The sequence below is a fragment of the Haliotis cracherodii genome, unplaced genomic scaffold (genome assembly GCF_022045235.1).
Source record: "Haliotis cracherodii isolate W230 unplaced genomic scaffold, xgHalCrac1.p SCAF_13, whole genome shotgun sequence".
NCBI classification, from domain to species: Eukaryota; Metazoa; Mollusca; class Gastropoda; order Lepetellida; family Haliotidae; genus Haliotis; species Haliotis cracherodii.
This window is the reverse complement of record NW_027266268.1, coordinates 28,671,440-28,687,390: the sequence shown is the minus strand read 5'-3', so window position 1 is coordinate 28,687,390 and position 15,951 is coordinate 28,671,440. Positions and strand designations below refer to the sequence as shown.

The window sequence follows — 15,951 nt, the reverse complement described above, 5'->3', positions numbered from 1 at the left end:
GAGTTTTTACAAAATAACAGCTTTTTTTATTTTTTTGAAAACATGTACAAACCTGAAACCCATATGTGTATGGTTCTATTCGTAGGAACTACTTGTATTCTGAAAAGAGGGCTATGTCCTTATAAGTGAGTGAGTGAGTTGGGTTTAATGCCGCTTTTAACAGTATTCCAGTTATATTGCGGAGTGTCAAGCCTTGAAGTGATGCAGGTCTCAGACGTTTACCACATCGGTGAAACCCACGGGTATGGTGCTGACAAACCTAGAAACATAATCAGGGCGAACCGGGATTCAAACCCACAATCACAGGTTTCTGGCGTTCCCAAGGGATGCAACTCTGCAACTCTGCTCTGCAAATTGCAGCACCTTAGATGACTTGGCCACCTGTGTCCCCCCTTAGAAGTGAATTTGTAACATAGTGCTGTTTCAATCTATTCCTCTAGGTCACAATTACCAGCATGCAATTGTCTTTCCTGATTTTCCTTCCAACTGCTCTGTACAACTAAGGATCCTATGAACTGAATGTTGGCGAATGTATTAAGTTTTCTGTAGCACATCAGTGTTTCCTTTTAAACATTTCTTTTATGATTCAAGTTCATGTCCCATGTAGTTTGTCATTCGTTTTGATTCTTGCTTCTCTCATCACAAAACGTTTTTCTCTTATCCTCCAATGCATGTATATATTGTGGAATAACGATGATTATTTTTCAATGTCGCAGATTTGTCTGCTGAAGATACTTACACAGTAACCCTACACTGGATTGTCTGGTCCAGACTTGATTACTTTTACACACATCGACGCCATAATAGCTTGAATTTTGCTGAGTGGGCGTTAAACAACAAACGAACAAACAAATCATTATGGGACTGACATTTTAATTGATGTTGTGTCATTATGGGACTGACCCTTTAATTGATGTTGTGTCATTATTGGACTGACCCTTTAATGGATGTTGTGCCATTATGGGACTGACCCTTTGAGAGATGTAGTGTCATTATGGGACTGACACTGTGATGGATGTTGTGTCATTATTGGACTGACCCTTTAATTGATGTTTTGTCATTATGGGACTGACCCTTTAATTGATGTTGTGTCATTATGGGACTGACACTGTGATGGATGTTTTGTCATTATGGGACTGACCCTTTAATGGATGTTGTGTCATTATGGGACTGACCCTTTGAGGGATGTTGTGTCATTATGGGACTGACACTGTGATGGATGTTGTGTCATTATGTGCCTGACCCTTTAATTGATGTTGTGTCATTATGGGACTGACCCTTTGAGGGATGGTGTGTCATTATGGGACTGACCCTTTAATTGATGTTGTATCATTATGGGACTGACACAGTGATGGATGTTGTGTCATTATGGGACTGACACAGTGATGGATGTTGTGTCAATATGGGACTGACACAGTGATGGATGTTTTGTCATTATGGGACTGACCCTTTGAGGGACGTTGTGTCATTATGGGACTGACACTGTGATGGATGTTGTGTCATTATGGTACTGACCCTTTAATTGATGTTGTGTCATTATGGGACTGACACTGTGATGGATGTTGTGTCATTATGGGACTGGCCCTTTAATTGATGTTGTGTCATTATGGGACTGACACTGTGATGGATGTTGTGTCATTATGGGACTGACCCTTTATTGAATGTTGTGTCATTATGGGACTGACACTTTGATGGATGTTGTGTCATTATGGGACTGACCCTTTAATTGATGTTGTGTCATTATGGGAATGACCCTTTAATTGATGTTTTGTCATTATGGGACTGACCCTCTAATTGATGTTGTATCATTATGGGACTGACACAGTGATGGATGTTGTGTCATTATGGGACTGACCCTTTGAGGGATGCTGTGTCATTATTGGACTGACAATGTGATAGATGTTGTGTCATTATGGGACTGGCCCTTTAATTGATGTTGTGTCATTATGGGACTGACACTGTGATGGATGTTGTGTCATTATGGGACTGACCCTTTATTGAATGTTGTGTCATTATGGGACTGACACTTTGATGGATGTTGTGTCATTATGGGACTGACCCTTTAATTGATGTTGTGTCATTATGGGAATGACCCTTTAATTGATGTTTTGTCATTATGGGACTGACCCTCTAATTGATGTTGTATCATTATGGGACTGACACAGTGATGGATGTTGTGTCATTATGGGACTGACACAGTGATGGATGTTGTGTCATTATGGGACTGACCCTTTGAGGGACGTTGTGTCATTATGGGACTGACACTGTGATGGATGTTGTGTCATTATGGTACTGACCCTTTAATTGATGTCGTGTCATTATGGGACTGACACTGTGATGGATGTTGTGTCATTATGGGACTGACCCTTTGAGGGACGTTGTGTCATTATTGGACTGACACTGTGATAGATGTTGTGTCATTATGGGACTGGCCCTTTAATTGATGTTGTGTCATTATGGGACTGACACTGTGATGGATGTTGCATCATTATGGAACTGACCCTTTAATGGATGTTGTGTCATTATGGGACTGACCCTTTGAGGGATGCTCTGTCATTATGGGACTGAAACTGTGATGGATGTTGTGTCATTATGGGACTGACCCTTTGAGGGATGTTGTGTCATTATGGGACTGACACTGTGATGGATGTTGTGTCATTATGGGACTGACCCTTTAATTGATGTTGTGTCATTATGGGACTGACCCTTTGATGGATGTTGTGTCATTATGGGACTGACCCTTTAATTGATGTAGTGTCATTATGGGACTGACCCTTTAATGGATGTTGTGTCATTATGGGACTGACCCTTTGATGGATGTTGTGTCATTATGGGACTGGCCCTTTAATTGATGTTGTGTCATTATGGGACTGACACTGTGATGGATGTTGTGTCATTATGGGACTGACCCTTTATTGAATGTTGTGTCATTATGGGACTGACACTTTGATGGATGTTGTGTCATTATGGGACTGACCCTTTAATTGATGTTTTGTCATTATGGGAATGACCCTTTAATTGATGTTTTGTCATTATGGGACTGACCCTCTAATTGATGTTGTATCATTATGGGACTGACACAGTGATGGATGTTGTGTCATTATGGGACTGACACAGTGATGGATGTTGTGTCATTATGGGACTGACCCTTTGAGGGACGTTGTGTCATTATGGGACTGACACTGTGATGGATGTTGCATCATTATGGTACTGACCCTTTAATTGATGTCGTGTCATTATGGGACTGACACTGTGATGGATGTTGTGTCATTATGGGACTGACCCTTTGAGGGACGTTGTGTCATTATTGGACTGACACTGTGATAAATGTTGTGTCATTATGGGACTGGCCCTTTAATTGATGTTGTGTCATTATGGGACTGACACTGTGATGGATGTTGCATCATTATGGGACTGACCCTTTAATGGATGTTGTGTCATTATGGGACTGACCCTTTGAGGGATGCTCTGTCATAATGGGACTGAAACTGTGATGGATGTTGTGTCATTATGGGACTGACCCTTTGAGGGATGTTGTGTCATTATGGGACTGACACTGTGATGGATGTTGTGTCATTATGGGACTGACCCTTTAATTGATGTTGTGTCATTATGGGACTGACCCTTTGATGGATGTTGTGTCATTATGGGACTGACCCTTTAATTGATGTAGTGTCATTATGGGACTGACACAGTGATGGATGTTGTGTTATTATGGGACTGGCCCTTTAATTGATGTTGTGTCATTATGGGACTGACCCTTTAATGGACGTTGTGTCATTATGGGACTAACGCTGTGATGGATGTTGTGTCATTATGGGACTGACCCTTTGAGGGATGTTGTGTCATTATGGAACAGACCCTTTAATTAATGTTGTGTCATTATGAGACTGACACTGTGATGGATGTTGTGTCATTATGGGACTGACCGTTTAATGGATGTTGTGTCATTATGGGACTGACCATTTAATGGATGTTGTGTCATTGTGAGACTGACACTTTGATGGATGTTTTGTCATTATGGGACCGACCCTTTAATTGATGTTGTGTCATTATGAGACTGACACTGTGATGTATGCCATGTCATTATGGGACTGAACCTTGGATGGAGGTCCTGCTATAGTTTGTTCCAGAAAAAGAAAAAGAAACCTAATTGCTTTCTGGACATGTTGTTCATAATATTCTTGTTTTGTTAATGTTATATTGTAACCTTTGCCTTCTTGTTTTGGTAATGTTATATTGTAACCTTTACCTTCTTGTTTTGTTAATGTTATATTGTAACCTTTGCCTTCTTGTTTTGGTAATGTTATATTGTAACCTTTGCCTTCTTGTTTTGGTAATGTTATATTGTAACCTTTGCCCTATCTTTAAAGCATGTTTCCAGAAACAGAAATTTATTTTGAGGCTCCTTGTAAATATTGCCCAAAGTAATTGCTTTTATATTTTCTTTCAGGGGCAATAAAGAGTGTGGCCATTACTGCTGATTGTCGCCACTTTGCGAGTGGATCGTATGACAAGACTGCACGGGTGTGGAGGATGCGAGATGCCTCACTGCTACATCTCCTAAAAGGCATGTGCAGCAGGAGCAGCTTCAGATGACTTATCCTGAACTGGAAGTCAACACACCTACTCATCCCAAAAATATCATTTCATAAATGTCATTATAAGTCTCTAATTATTGTTATCGTGAGTAGAATTTCAGCTACAGTTCTCACTTCAGATACATTGTCTAGTGGTTGAAGCGTTCGCTCGTCACGCCGAAGACCTGGGTTTGATTCCCTACATGGGTACAATGTGTGCAGCCCATTACTGGTGTCACCCGCTTTGATATTGCTGGAATATTGCTTAAAGCGGCGTAAAACCATACTCACTCACTCACTCCCTCAGATACATTGTCTAGTGGTTGAAGCGTTCGCTCGTCACACTGAAGACCTGGGTTTGATTCCCTACATGGGTACAATGTGTGCAGCCCATTACTGGTGTCACCCGCTTTGATATTGCTGGAATATTGCTTAAAGCGGCGTAAAACCATACTCACTCACTCGGGTACATTGTATTACTTCATGCAGTATGTCAGCAACAGCTGTAACAATTAACTAAAACATTTTAGTTTCTTTGAAGTTTGAGGGGGCATGGATGGCCCAGTCGTCTAAGGCGCTGCAATTTGCAGAGCAGAGTTGCGTCCCTTTGGCACGCCAGAAACCTATGATTGTGGGTTCGGATCCAGGTTCGCCTGACTATGTTTCTAGGTTTGTTAGCACCATCGTGGGTTTCACCGAAGTGGTAAACATCTGACCTGCATCACTTTGGGCTTTCCTCCCACATTAAGCTGACACTCCGTGATATAACTGGAATACTGTTAAAAGTGGTGTTAAACCCAACTCACTCACTCACTCTTTGAAGTTTTACTAAGTTATTTCACTACCTCCACTATCACTTCATTATATATAACTTCAGTTACAGTAGATCAGTATTGGAATGCCTGTATAGATATCATCTACAGTAGCTGACCTATGAATGTAAACATGTCTGTTGCCAGGTCACACCAAAAGTGTGGAGGTGGTTGTCTTCTCACCAGATGGCGCTCTGCTGTGCTCGGGATCATGGGATAGGTCTGCCATCTTGTGGGATGTTGAGGTAACTGATAGCCTGCTTGCTTCAGTTACTCATATCAAAATCATATACAAACAGTAACCCTACAAATGCATTGAATGTTAACCACATTTGACAATACCAGCAGTCTGTCACAGTCTGTGTACATGAATAAATGATGGGTAAAGAAACTAAAACAAGAGAATTGTTGATGAAACTTCATCCTGACAATTGGGACCCATGAAAATCCGGGGTAGAAAAGGTCTTCAGCAACCCATGCTTGCTGTAAAAGGCGACTATGCTTGTCTTAAGAGGCTATATATCGCTGCAATATTGCTGAGCGTGGCGTTAAACAACAAACCTAACCAAAATACAAAACCTTACATTTTGACCCATTAATACCATTTCTATCACCTGGGCCCTCTTGCACAAAGTGATCTTAGCGCTAAGACTATTGTAAGCCTATGTTAAAGTATGGGAGTTATGATTATTGTAGCGCTAAGATTGCTTTGTGCAAATGGGTCCAGGGCCCACTTGCACAAAGCGATCTTAGCGCTAAGATGATCGTAACTACCATACTTTAACATAGGCTTACAATAGTCTTAGCGCTAAGATCGCTTTGTGCAAGTGGGCCCTGGACTTAAAAAAACCACAACTTTCACAAATAGCGAAAGCATAAGGATTTTGACTCCACTAAAAACAAAGTATGAATATTTCCCTTAGACATTTTGTACTGGCTTTTTTCTGAAGACAATGTCAATTAAATGTATTTCCACTTGGGCCATAACAAAAAAATCTATTTTTTATATATCTTTTCATGCCAAATTTGCCTCTTGTTTCACATTAATATTCCAGTATATTTCTTTTATTTTTGGTTCTTTCTGTAAATTACACTTTCATGAAACCAATATCCTGCCAATCAGCAATGCTATTCATGATCAGGAAAGGTTGTGATGGCTTGGATATGTGTCCCTACACAATTGTGAATTTCGGTTGGAGCAGGTGAAGATCGAAATTAAAAAAAAGAAAAACATTTGACTGTCGCCCAATTACATTTTTTTGAAAAAGTGGCTCTTACTGAAATTTAATGAAATATAAAGTATAAACTGATGTAAGGTCTTATAAACATGTCATTTATTCAACAGAAATCTCTTCCAACTCTATCATAAGCATGTGTTTATGAATCATTATCAAATAGTGATGATACCAGGTGTTCGCGAATGAATAGAGTATGTGAAGCTCTGCAACCAGAAAATAACTTCTGGGACCCACAAAGCTATCGTTGCGCTACGACAGTCGTAAGTCTATGGGAGTTACGATCGTCTTAGCGCTATGATCGCTTTGTGGAACCCGCCCCTGGGTGCAGTTGTACAAAACAACCTTAGCGCTACGATTGTCAAAAGTCCATGTTCCATGTTAACTTATGTTCCATAAGTTCCATGTTAAGGTATAGAAGTTATGATCACCTTAGCGCTAAGATCACTTTGTACAACAACACCCTGGCCTTCAACAAGGATCTTTGGATTATCTGTCACAAGTAAGATAATTGGGCAAGTCATGAGCTGTATTGTACATGTCAGGGTCTGAAGTCAAATATTTGCGATACTGGACTTACTGACATCATAGGCAGCTTTGTGTCACTCAGCAAATCAGTACAAAGAAAATATAATATTTCTTAGTGACAAATCAGTTACCCTTTGAGCATTGTAAAGATGTTGTTTTTGCAGTCTGGTGGTGGTGTGAGGATATTCACGGGGCACGAGAACCTGGTGCAGTCCATCGCTTTCTCCCCCAATGGGAAATGGATCGTAAGTTAAAATGGAGAAGCATGATTGTCGAGGGCACTACTATGTGAGGGTACTGATTTGGGGAGGGGTGGGGATGAGTGATGGGGTCACAGTGCGAATGTGGATTGTCAGTCTGCAGGGAACCATGCTTGGGACAGTTGATTCTGCATCGCTTCAGTTGTGTGGATCGATGCTCATGATGTCAGTGTGTTTAAAGTGATTGCAAGAGATTTGGGTTTTATGCTTTTTGGGGGGCATATTGAGGAAGGGGGTATGGGTTGGGGAATACATAAGAACACTATATTGGTACTGACATTTCACTCTGTGACAAGCCGTGTTAACTGATGTACTGTACTGAACACATCAATGAACATTTGTCTGCTATTTTATTCCTGTCTCCTTTTTGTTCCATCAGTATACATGAAATTCACTTTTATGTCCAGGCAACTGGTTCCTGGGATTTTACTATTAGAGTATGGGATCTGCCCAAACCAACTGCATCAATGACATCCACAGCTACAACATCAACTCAAGCATCATCATCTAGTTCCTCATCCATGTCAGCATCAACATCAGCATCAACATCAGCAGATGGAGCATTAACACAGGCATCAACATCATCACATACCCCTGCTCCCTCCACTACACCAAGCCCCACCCCTACCCCCAGCCCAGGGGCGAGGGAGGGGGTGAAGGTGTTGTCTGGGCACAAGGGGAACATCCACGCTGTGGCCTTCTCCAAGGACGGGATGCTGGTCAGTGCAGATGATGTTCTACTGCATTGTGAAATGAATGCTTGTTTGTTCTTCAATTTGATTGGTTGAAAAATGTTGTTGAATGGGATTGGATACCAGAATTGTTTTGAACTTTTCAATGCGCAGGAATACTTCCTTAATAATTTCTGTATCCTCTTTTTTTTCTGTCCTGGAATTGAAAAAGATGTGCCATCTAACTTGGCAAAACGGATACAACATTAATTTTAGCTCAGATTTGATTAATATTTATCTGAACAACTTCCATTATGTTTTTTTTTTTTTCACATTTTGTCAACCAGGAGTCATTGAAGCAGACGTCATCCCTTCAACAGTGGCGATACATTATGTGTTTTTGGTCAAATGGTTGATTTTGGTGGTTTTCAGGAAGCTTTTTCTGATATCTGAAGAAGGGATGGTGGGGTAGCCTAGAGATTAAGGTGTTCGCTCATCATGCCAAAAACCTGGGTTCGAATCTGATTATCTCTTGGTTTGTCAACACCCTACACATGCTCATGGGTTTCACCAAAGTTGCAAAACATCTGAGACCTGCATCACTTAGGTCTTTCCTCCCACATCAAGCTGAGATGCTGTCATGTGACTGTAAAACTGTTCAAAAGAGTTAAACCCGGCTCACTCGCTCGCTGATAGGAACCTGAAAGATATCTGAATATGACATGATATATTATTTACGAAATGATCAGTTTTAATGCGTGCAGTGACTTTCAGCACATTTTACAGTATGAGCTGAGAGTTTAGGATCACCTGCTGGATGTGTAGGATCCCCTGCTGGATGTGCGTAGTTGAAGTTGTTGGGTGTTGCAGGCTTCAGGATCGTGGGACAAGACGGTGAGGATGTGGAACCCACGGACCGGGCGTGTCCTCCATGTGTGTGAGGGCCACGAGGGATGGGTCCAAGCTCTGGCCTTCTCCCCTGACGGAACCTATCTGGCTAGTGCTAGTGATGACGACAGCGTGCGTGTGTGGGATGTCATCAATGGAAAGTGTGTCAAAGTGTTGGAGGTAAGGCGAAGGCATGAAGGTGCTGACTCTCTGTTAGTGTTGAGGGGGCATGGGTGGCCCTGTCATTTAAGGCCCCGCGATTCGCTGTGCAGAGTCGCGTCCCTTGGGCACTCCAGAAACCTATGATTGTGGGTTGGAATCCCGGTTCGCCCCAATAATGTTTCTAGGTTTGTCAGCACCATACCTGTGCTCGTGGTAAACGTCTGAGACCTGCATCACTTCGGGCTTTCCTCCCACATTAAGCTGACACGCCGCGATATAACTGGAATACTGTTAAAAGTGTGTTAAACCCAACTCACTCACTCTTTGAAGTTAGTTCACTACCTCCACTGTCACTTCATTATATATAACTTCAGTTACAGTAGATCAATATTGGAATGCATGTATAGATGATCTTCTATGCTAACAGTGTCGGTTTGTTTAGGTGGCACATTGGTCTGAGGTGCTGTGAATGGATGTCCCAGAACTGTTTCAGGATCTACTTCTTGTCATGGGTTTCAGTCTCGGATTCTCTTTGACATATCATGATCCTTAATTTGCCAGCACCATACCCATAGGTTCAGCAAGTGGCTAGTGTTTACCATCTGCATGACTTACATGTTTACCCAACTCACCCATGCGGATGGCCCACTTGTCTAAGGTGCCAATTCACTGTGCAGATTTTCATCCCTTGGGCATGCCAGAAATCTGTGATTGTGTGTTTGAATCCTGGTTTGCCTAGATACTGTTTCTAGGTTTGCCACCATGTATAGCACCTGCATCATTTGGGGTTTTCCTCCCTCATTATGCTGACAAACCCTGATATAACTAGGATACTGTTCAAAGCAGCATTAAACCCAACTCACTCACTCATTCACTCTACTTCTAGGGGGAGACGGACCAGGCCCATCACTGTGCTTTCACTGCTGGAGGTGCCCTCGTGGCGTGTGGTGCAGCGGTCACCACATTGGCCATACATGAGATGTCCTCATCTCAGACAGCAGAGAAGATGATCGGCTTGCCGAGATCGTGCACCCCTGCGAGCGATGAGGACTCGTGACTCTTTGACAAAGCATCACATTGTGCTACAGTCTATATTTATATGGAATAATGTTTAAAGGTGTGCTAATGTAAACCAAACACTGCTTTCCCATGAACTAGTCATTCTGTCTTGTTACTGGAACTACACTATTCACGATGTTAGAGCGGACGTTGGTGTGAGTGAGGCACTTCACCAGGCAGTGCAGCAGAAAAAGGAATCTAAGGCGACACTTTGCTGTTTTCAAGGTTTGCAATTTGAACTAAGACACGTGGAAATAAATAATCAACTCTGAATGTTTTTTTTTCATGTAACATCGTGTGGGTTTGTCAGTTTTGTGTCAAAAAATATAAAATAACATGAATATTTGGCTTTGTTCGTCTCATCATGTGACATGACAAAATTTATATTTTCATGAGCGGTGCATGTTATTTTAGAAGAAAAGCTAATATGACTGAAAGTTGTTCTGGCAAAAAGAGGTATTTCATTTGAGTTAAATATGAATTATATATTTGGTGATAAATATAGTATTTCATCTCTAAATATTAAGGGGAGGTCGGCAGCCTAGTGGTTAAAGCATTCGCTCATCACGCTGAAGACCAGGGTCATTTCCCGACATGGGTATAATGTGTGAAGCCCATTTCTGGTGTTTCCTGGTGATATTGCTGGAATATTGATAAAAGCAGGATAAAATCAAACTCACTCACTCTAAATATATAACATATATTGTTAGGTGTCTATTCCCCAATTGAAACCATATGTTAATCTAGAAATATGTACATAAGAACTTAGTGTGAAACCAACATACAAACAACAGGTCGTATACGATCAACAAATGTATCACACACTTCACTTAAGGATTGCCTGTGTATTTTTTTTGGTTCATTGAGTTATGAATCGAAAAACCGATGTGGAAACTGATTCATACGAAAGTTTGCACATTGGTTTTTTGATTCATGCCTCAATAAAACAAAAAAACTACACAGTCAATGCTTGTAATTAAATTCAACAACGTAAAACATGTTTTATCTACAATAGTTTAACCAAAAACAGTTGTAAATATCGAAACAGACAAAAATGACGAGATTGATAAACTTTCCAGGTGTAGGAATACATACTGTGGCGAGACATGAATCAGGTGATTTATGCACATAACTTGACACGCCTACACAGTCAGTAGCCAATCAACGGAGAGTGGGATCAAAACAATGTTCATTGGACCTGTCAATTAAGGCAAGAGGCGAAAAGAACTGCAACAGTCAGTCTGTAACGAACCGGAAGAAATATGTCAGGGAGAATGCGGCTGTTTCAAATAACATGGTCAGTTACCGCAAGATTCAAACATTACTTCCCTGATTACGGTAAAACACAGTAGGAAAAATGCTAGTCAGAAATGAAACCCTTAGACATGAAAGTTGAACCGAGGCGAGCGGGAAAAAAAAGGGTAGTTTGGACAATGAATATGCATGAAAGTCGCTAAATGTGCATGACAATACACGTGAGCCGAAAGGGAACTCCCCCGACTCTGAATTTGGGATTCCCCGACATTCCGCAGTAATAAAAGTAGTGCGCCTCGGTGTGCATGGCGTAATTTATTACATTCATTGGGAAATGAATGCAATAACACGTGACCAATTCAGCTAATCTGAATGCAGGAATTTCAATGAACTCAACTAAAGTGTTTCAGTTGTATCACAATCCTGCTTCAGGGGCCTGTGCACAGCAAGTATAATGGCAGTAGACAATGGAGTGGTTGTACAAAATTCAGTGGCCATAAATACTATGATGGCAGTGGTCAGTGTCAAATACAAACATACACTGGTGATAGCAAAAGTCAGGGATAATATATATTCACCCAGCAGCAACAGTGGTAAGTTTCTGACCACGAGGTGGGCTAAGCAGGGAATCAGGAAGGATGACTGATCCTCACATGAAAACTGGTACTAAAGTGATGAACATGCGTGAGATGAAATGTGTGAGAGGACAAATGTGTGAGAGATATGCAAACATGCAACCGTCCCCTTATATTGGTCCAACTCTCTTCCAGAACACCACAGAACATTCCATACCAGTCAACGGTATGCCGGAAGTTTACACACTACACTGGTACCTAAATATAGTAACTTCCTTCACGACTGCTGAGATCACATTCCTGACGACTAATCATTGCCCCAAATCAATACAATAAATGTCAACTGAACAGAAACAGTGTAACACAGTTACAATCATTGTTACATTGTAAGATACATGAAATAATATCTAAATACTAAACCTCTTTCAACTGGATTAGAGCGGTCGGGTAGCCTAGAGGTTAAAGACTCCGAAGACTCGATTTGATTCCCGACATGGGTACAATACCTGAAGCGCATTTCTGGTGTTCTCTGCCGTGATATTGCTGGAATATTGCTGAAAGCGGCATTAAACCAGACTCACTCACTCACTCAACTGGATTATGTCTTCTGTCATCACAGTGGATGGTACACATTGTATTCAGGATGAGTTTGTTGCTTTCTCTTGCAGCCACAGTCTTTATGATTGTTGCTTTATAGTTATTTATGAAATTAAGAAATTGTTCAAACTGGTATGTTACCAAATAAACAACTGTGTACAATAAACGTGGGAAAGGGCCTCCCTACATAAATGTATTCCTTGAGTAAAATACTGGAATAAAGTATTTTACTCCCGTTGGACTTAAAGGATTAAAAAAACATATTTTAATTGAAAATTAAAACGAAACATGCTGCGAAATGTTGATGATGCAGGCGATGCCTGAGAACCAAGACTATTAATCGTTTCAGCCTTAGTTATTAATTTATGAAATTAACAATGTATCGTTGAATTCTGAATTTGTATCTTCCATTTTTCTGATCCATGTTACCATAGTAACAGCCAAAACAACAACCATTGTCACAGTAACAGCCATGGGAACAGCAATACTCATAGTCACTGCAAAAGCCAAACCAATAACCAAAGCCATAGTCAACCATATACAAAACTCCATGAGTCAAGATTTAAAGAGGTCCTTTTTTACTGCTCAAAGTTTACTTGGGATCCCCACTTTAAAAGGTAATATGTCATATTGTGTGCATCTTTTGAAAAGACAAAGACAATATTGTGTGAAGACATGTTTAATGATAAAGTCCATTAACCAGCCAGATCACCCGTCAAAATGAGAGTTACTTACCAAAACTGAACAAACAAACAAATTTAAAATGTAAAAAATTCATTGTCCCCCCCCAAAAAATAACTCTCAGTAATATTAAGCTATATGACAGCGGCCTGTAAATAATCGAGTCTGGACAAGACAATCCAGTGGTTGATATCATGAACATCGTTGTACGCTAATGGGATACGATGACATGCATCAACCAAGTCAGCCAGCCTGACCACCCGATCCCGTTAGTCGCCTCTTACGACAAGCATTATCGCCTTATTAATGATGTACACAGATCTATCGGGTACTCTAAGTGTACACGCTATCGGAAGGTGGTGTGGAAGTAGCACAATGTGAATGCAATTATGTAATTTTTACTTTTGTATCATAATTATTATCAGTTTTCCGTTATTAATGTATTGATATGAATAAAGCATCTTTTGTGACAAAATATACTCTGATCGCATCAGAAGATCTGTCTCAAGTTGTTTTCGTGTTTGCAAAATCGCATGAACTTGATACATCAGTCTAGTGTATTTCACACCTTAACGTTTCACACACGTAAAGTTGACGCACGTCTTGTTGACATCGTATATCGCCATTGAGACAAGTTTGAACATGTTATTCTAAGGAGATTGTGTCCTTCAAGTTGAGGTACACAAGACTTCAATCATGTGGCAATATTTATTTATTTATTTATTTGGAAGTGGATACACTGCTCACAAAACATAAATCCTTTTCATTGTTTGTTTGTTATGTCTAATGTATTATTTTATAGTGGCACCAGAATTCCATAACAATACGTAATAATGGATCATTTTCGTTTTTCCTTACAGTCGAAGTTGAAAACATGCAACTGTTGTGCTGACCAGTCGCGTTTTCAAGCGTTGCCTAGGACCAAAACATAACCACAGTATTACATTGTTCAATTGCTTTGACCTAAACTATTTTGTTATTAATATTTAGATAATTTACATGGTATGTAGAGTTGTTATTGGCTGAAACCCGAATCCAACAGGCAGTATTTAAGTTTGACCTTCTTGCAATAACTTCTTCTGTCCCTTTACAGTAAACTACGTGTTTTTTGTCCCAGCCGGTTGCTGTTTATATGCTCATGACGAGCTACAGTTACAACGAACAAAAATGAGTGGTCCCTTTTAGTTCGTTATAACCGTAGCTTACTGTATTTCGATCAATATCCCATCAGTTTCAGGGGGGGGGGGGGGGGGGGGGGGGGGGCAAGGGTGGACCAGTCGTCTAAGGCGCCGCGATTCGCTGTGCAGAGTTGCGTCCCTTGGGCACGCCAGAAACCTATGATTGTAGGTTCGAATCCCGGTTCGCCCCGATTATGTTTATAGGTTTGTCAGCACAATACCCGTGCTCGTGGGTTTCACCAAAGTGGTAAAAGTCTGAGACCTTCATCACTTCGGGCTTTCCTCCCACATTAAGCTGACACGCCGCGATATGACTAGAATAGTGTTTAAATCGGCGTTAAACCCAACTCACTCACTCACGCACTCACAGTAACAGCCATGGGCACAGCAATACTCATAGTCACTGCAAAAGCCAAACCCAAAACAAAAGCCATAGTCAACCATAATCAAAACTCCATGAGTCAAGATTTAAAGAGGTCCTTTTTTACTGCTCAAAGTTTACTGGGGATCCCCACTTTAAAAGGTAATATGTCATATTGTGTGCATCTTTTGAAAAGACAAAGACAATATTGTGTGAAGACATGTTTAATGATAAAGTCCATTAACCAGCCAGATCACCCGTCAAAATGAGAGTTACTTACCAAAACTGAACAAACAAACAAACAAACAAACAAACAATATAAAAAATTCATTGTCCCCCCAAAAAACAGTCTCAGTAGCGCGCATTTGATCCACGTGATGAGATCAGTCTTGCACCGTTGTCTGTCTGGGTTGTTGGCAAGGGAAGATAGTTCCTCTCTCCAGTAAGAGCATTGCCGTGCAGCCTGTTCCACGTGTGTTTGATAGGAATAGGTCTGCGGACAATGGTCTCCTGCTCTTAGTGTTTGGAAGGCGTCGGGTCTTGCGTACACATCCAGAATGTCATCCTTGTTGCGCACACCTGCAACCCTGCCCCTCTGCCGGAAGTGGGGATCGGTTCTTCGTCTCATCCCACCACAAATCAGAATGAGCCTCCTTCCATAGTGGTCAGGAGCGGTCGGATAGCCTAGTGATTAAAGCGTTAGCTCGTCACGCCGAAGACCCGGGTTCGGTTCCCGACATGGGTACAATGTGTGAAGTTTATTTCTGGTCTCCCCCGCCGTGATAGACAGCGTGATATAGCAACTACAGACAGCGATGAGTTCTGGGGCTTTGGTCCTGTCACGTACTGAACCACATGTTATGCACTTTATTATGTCTCCGAAGACAAGTGAATCAGTTCTCTTCTGCAGCGAGTGGGTACCCGGTAGGATGAGATGGTAATGTGAAATCAGCTTCGGTTGTACACTCCACAGGGAACTGAGAATGAACTATAATATTAAATATGTTTGTTTGTTTAACACCGCACTCAGCAATAGTCAGCTATATGACAGCGGCCTGTAAATAATCGAGTCTGGACAAGACAATCCAGTGGTTGATATCATGAACATCG

At 41.2% G+C, this 15,951-nt stretch overlaps 1 protein-coding gene across 1 annotated transcript in view; it reads left to right on the top strand.

Moving 5' to 3' along the window:
* The window catches only part of LOC139459145 (WD repeat-containing protein 38-like), a 38,645-nt gene extending 27,921 nt beyond the window's left edge, over positions 1 to 10,724 (top strand). The window contains exons 3-8 of the mRNA XM_071240597.1: positions 4,454 to 4,570; positions 5,540 to 5,637; positions 7,320 to 7,400; positions 7,823 to 8,134; positions 8,957 to 9,154; positions 10,023 to 10,724. Coding sequence (XP_071096698.1) covers positions 4,454 to 4,570; positions 5,540 to 5,637; positions 7,320 to 7,400; positions 7,823 to 8,134; positions 8,957 to 9,154; positions 10,023 to 10,193 — 977 coding nt within the window. The 3' untranslated portion in view covers positions 10,194 to 10,724. The remainder of the gene's footprint in view (positions 1 to 4,453; positions 4,571 to 5,539; positions 5,638 to 7,319; positions 7,401 to 7,822; positions 8,135 to 8,956; positions 9,155 to 10,022) is intronic.
* The last annotated feature ends 5,227 nt before the right edge of the window (positions 10,725 to 15,951 follow it).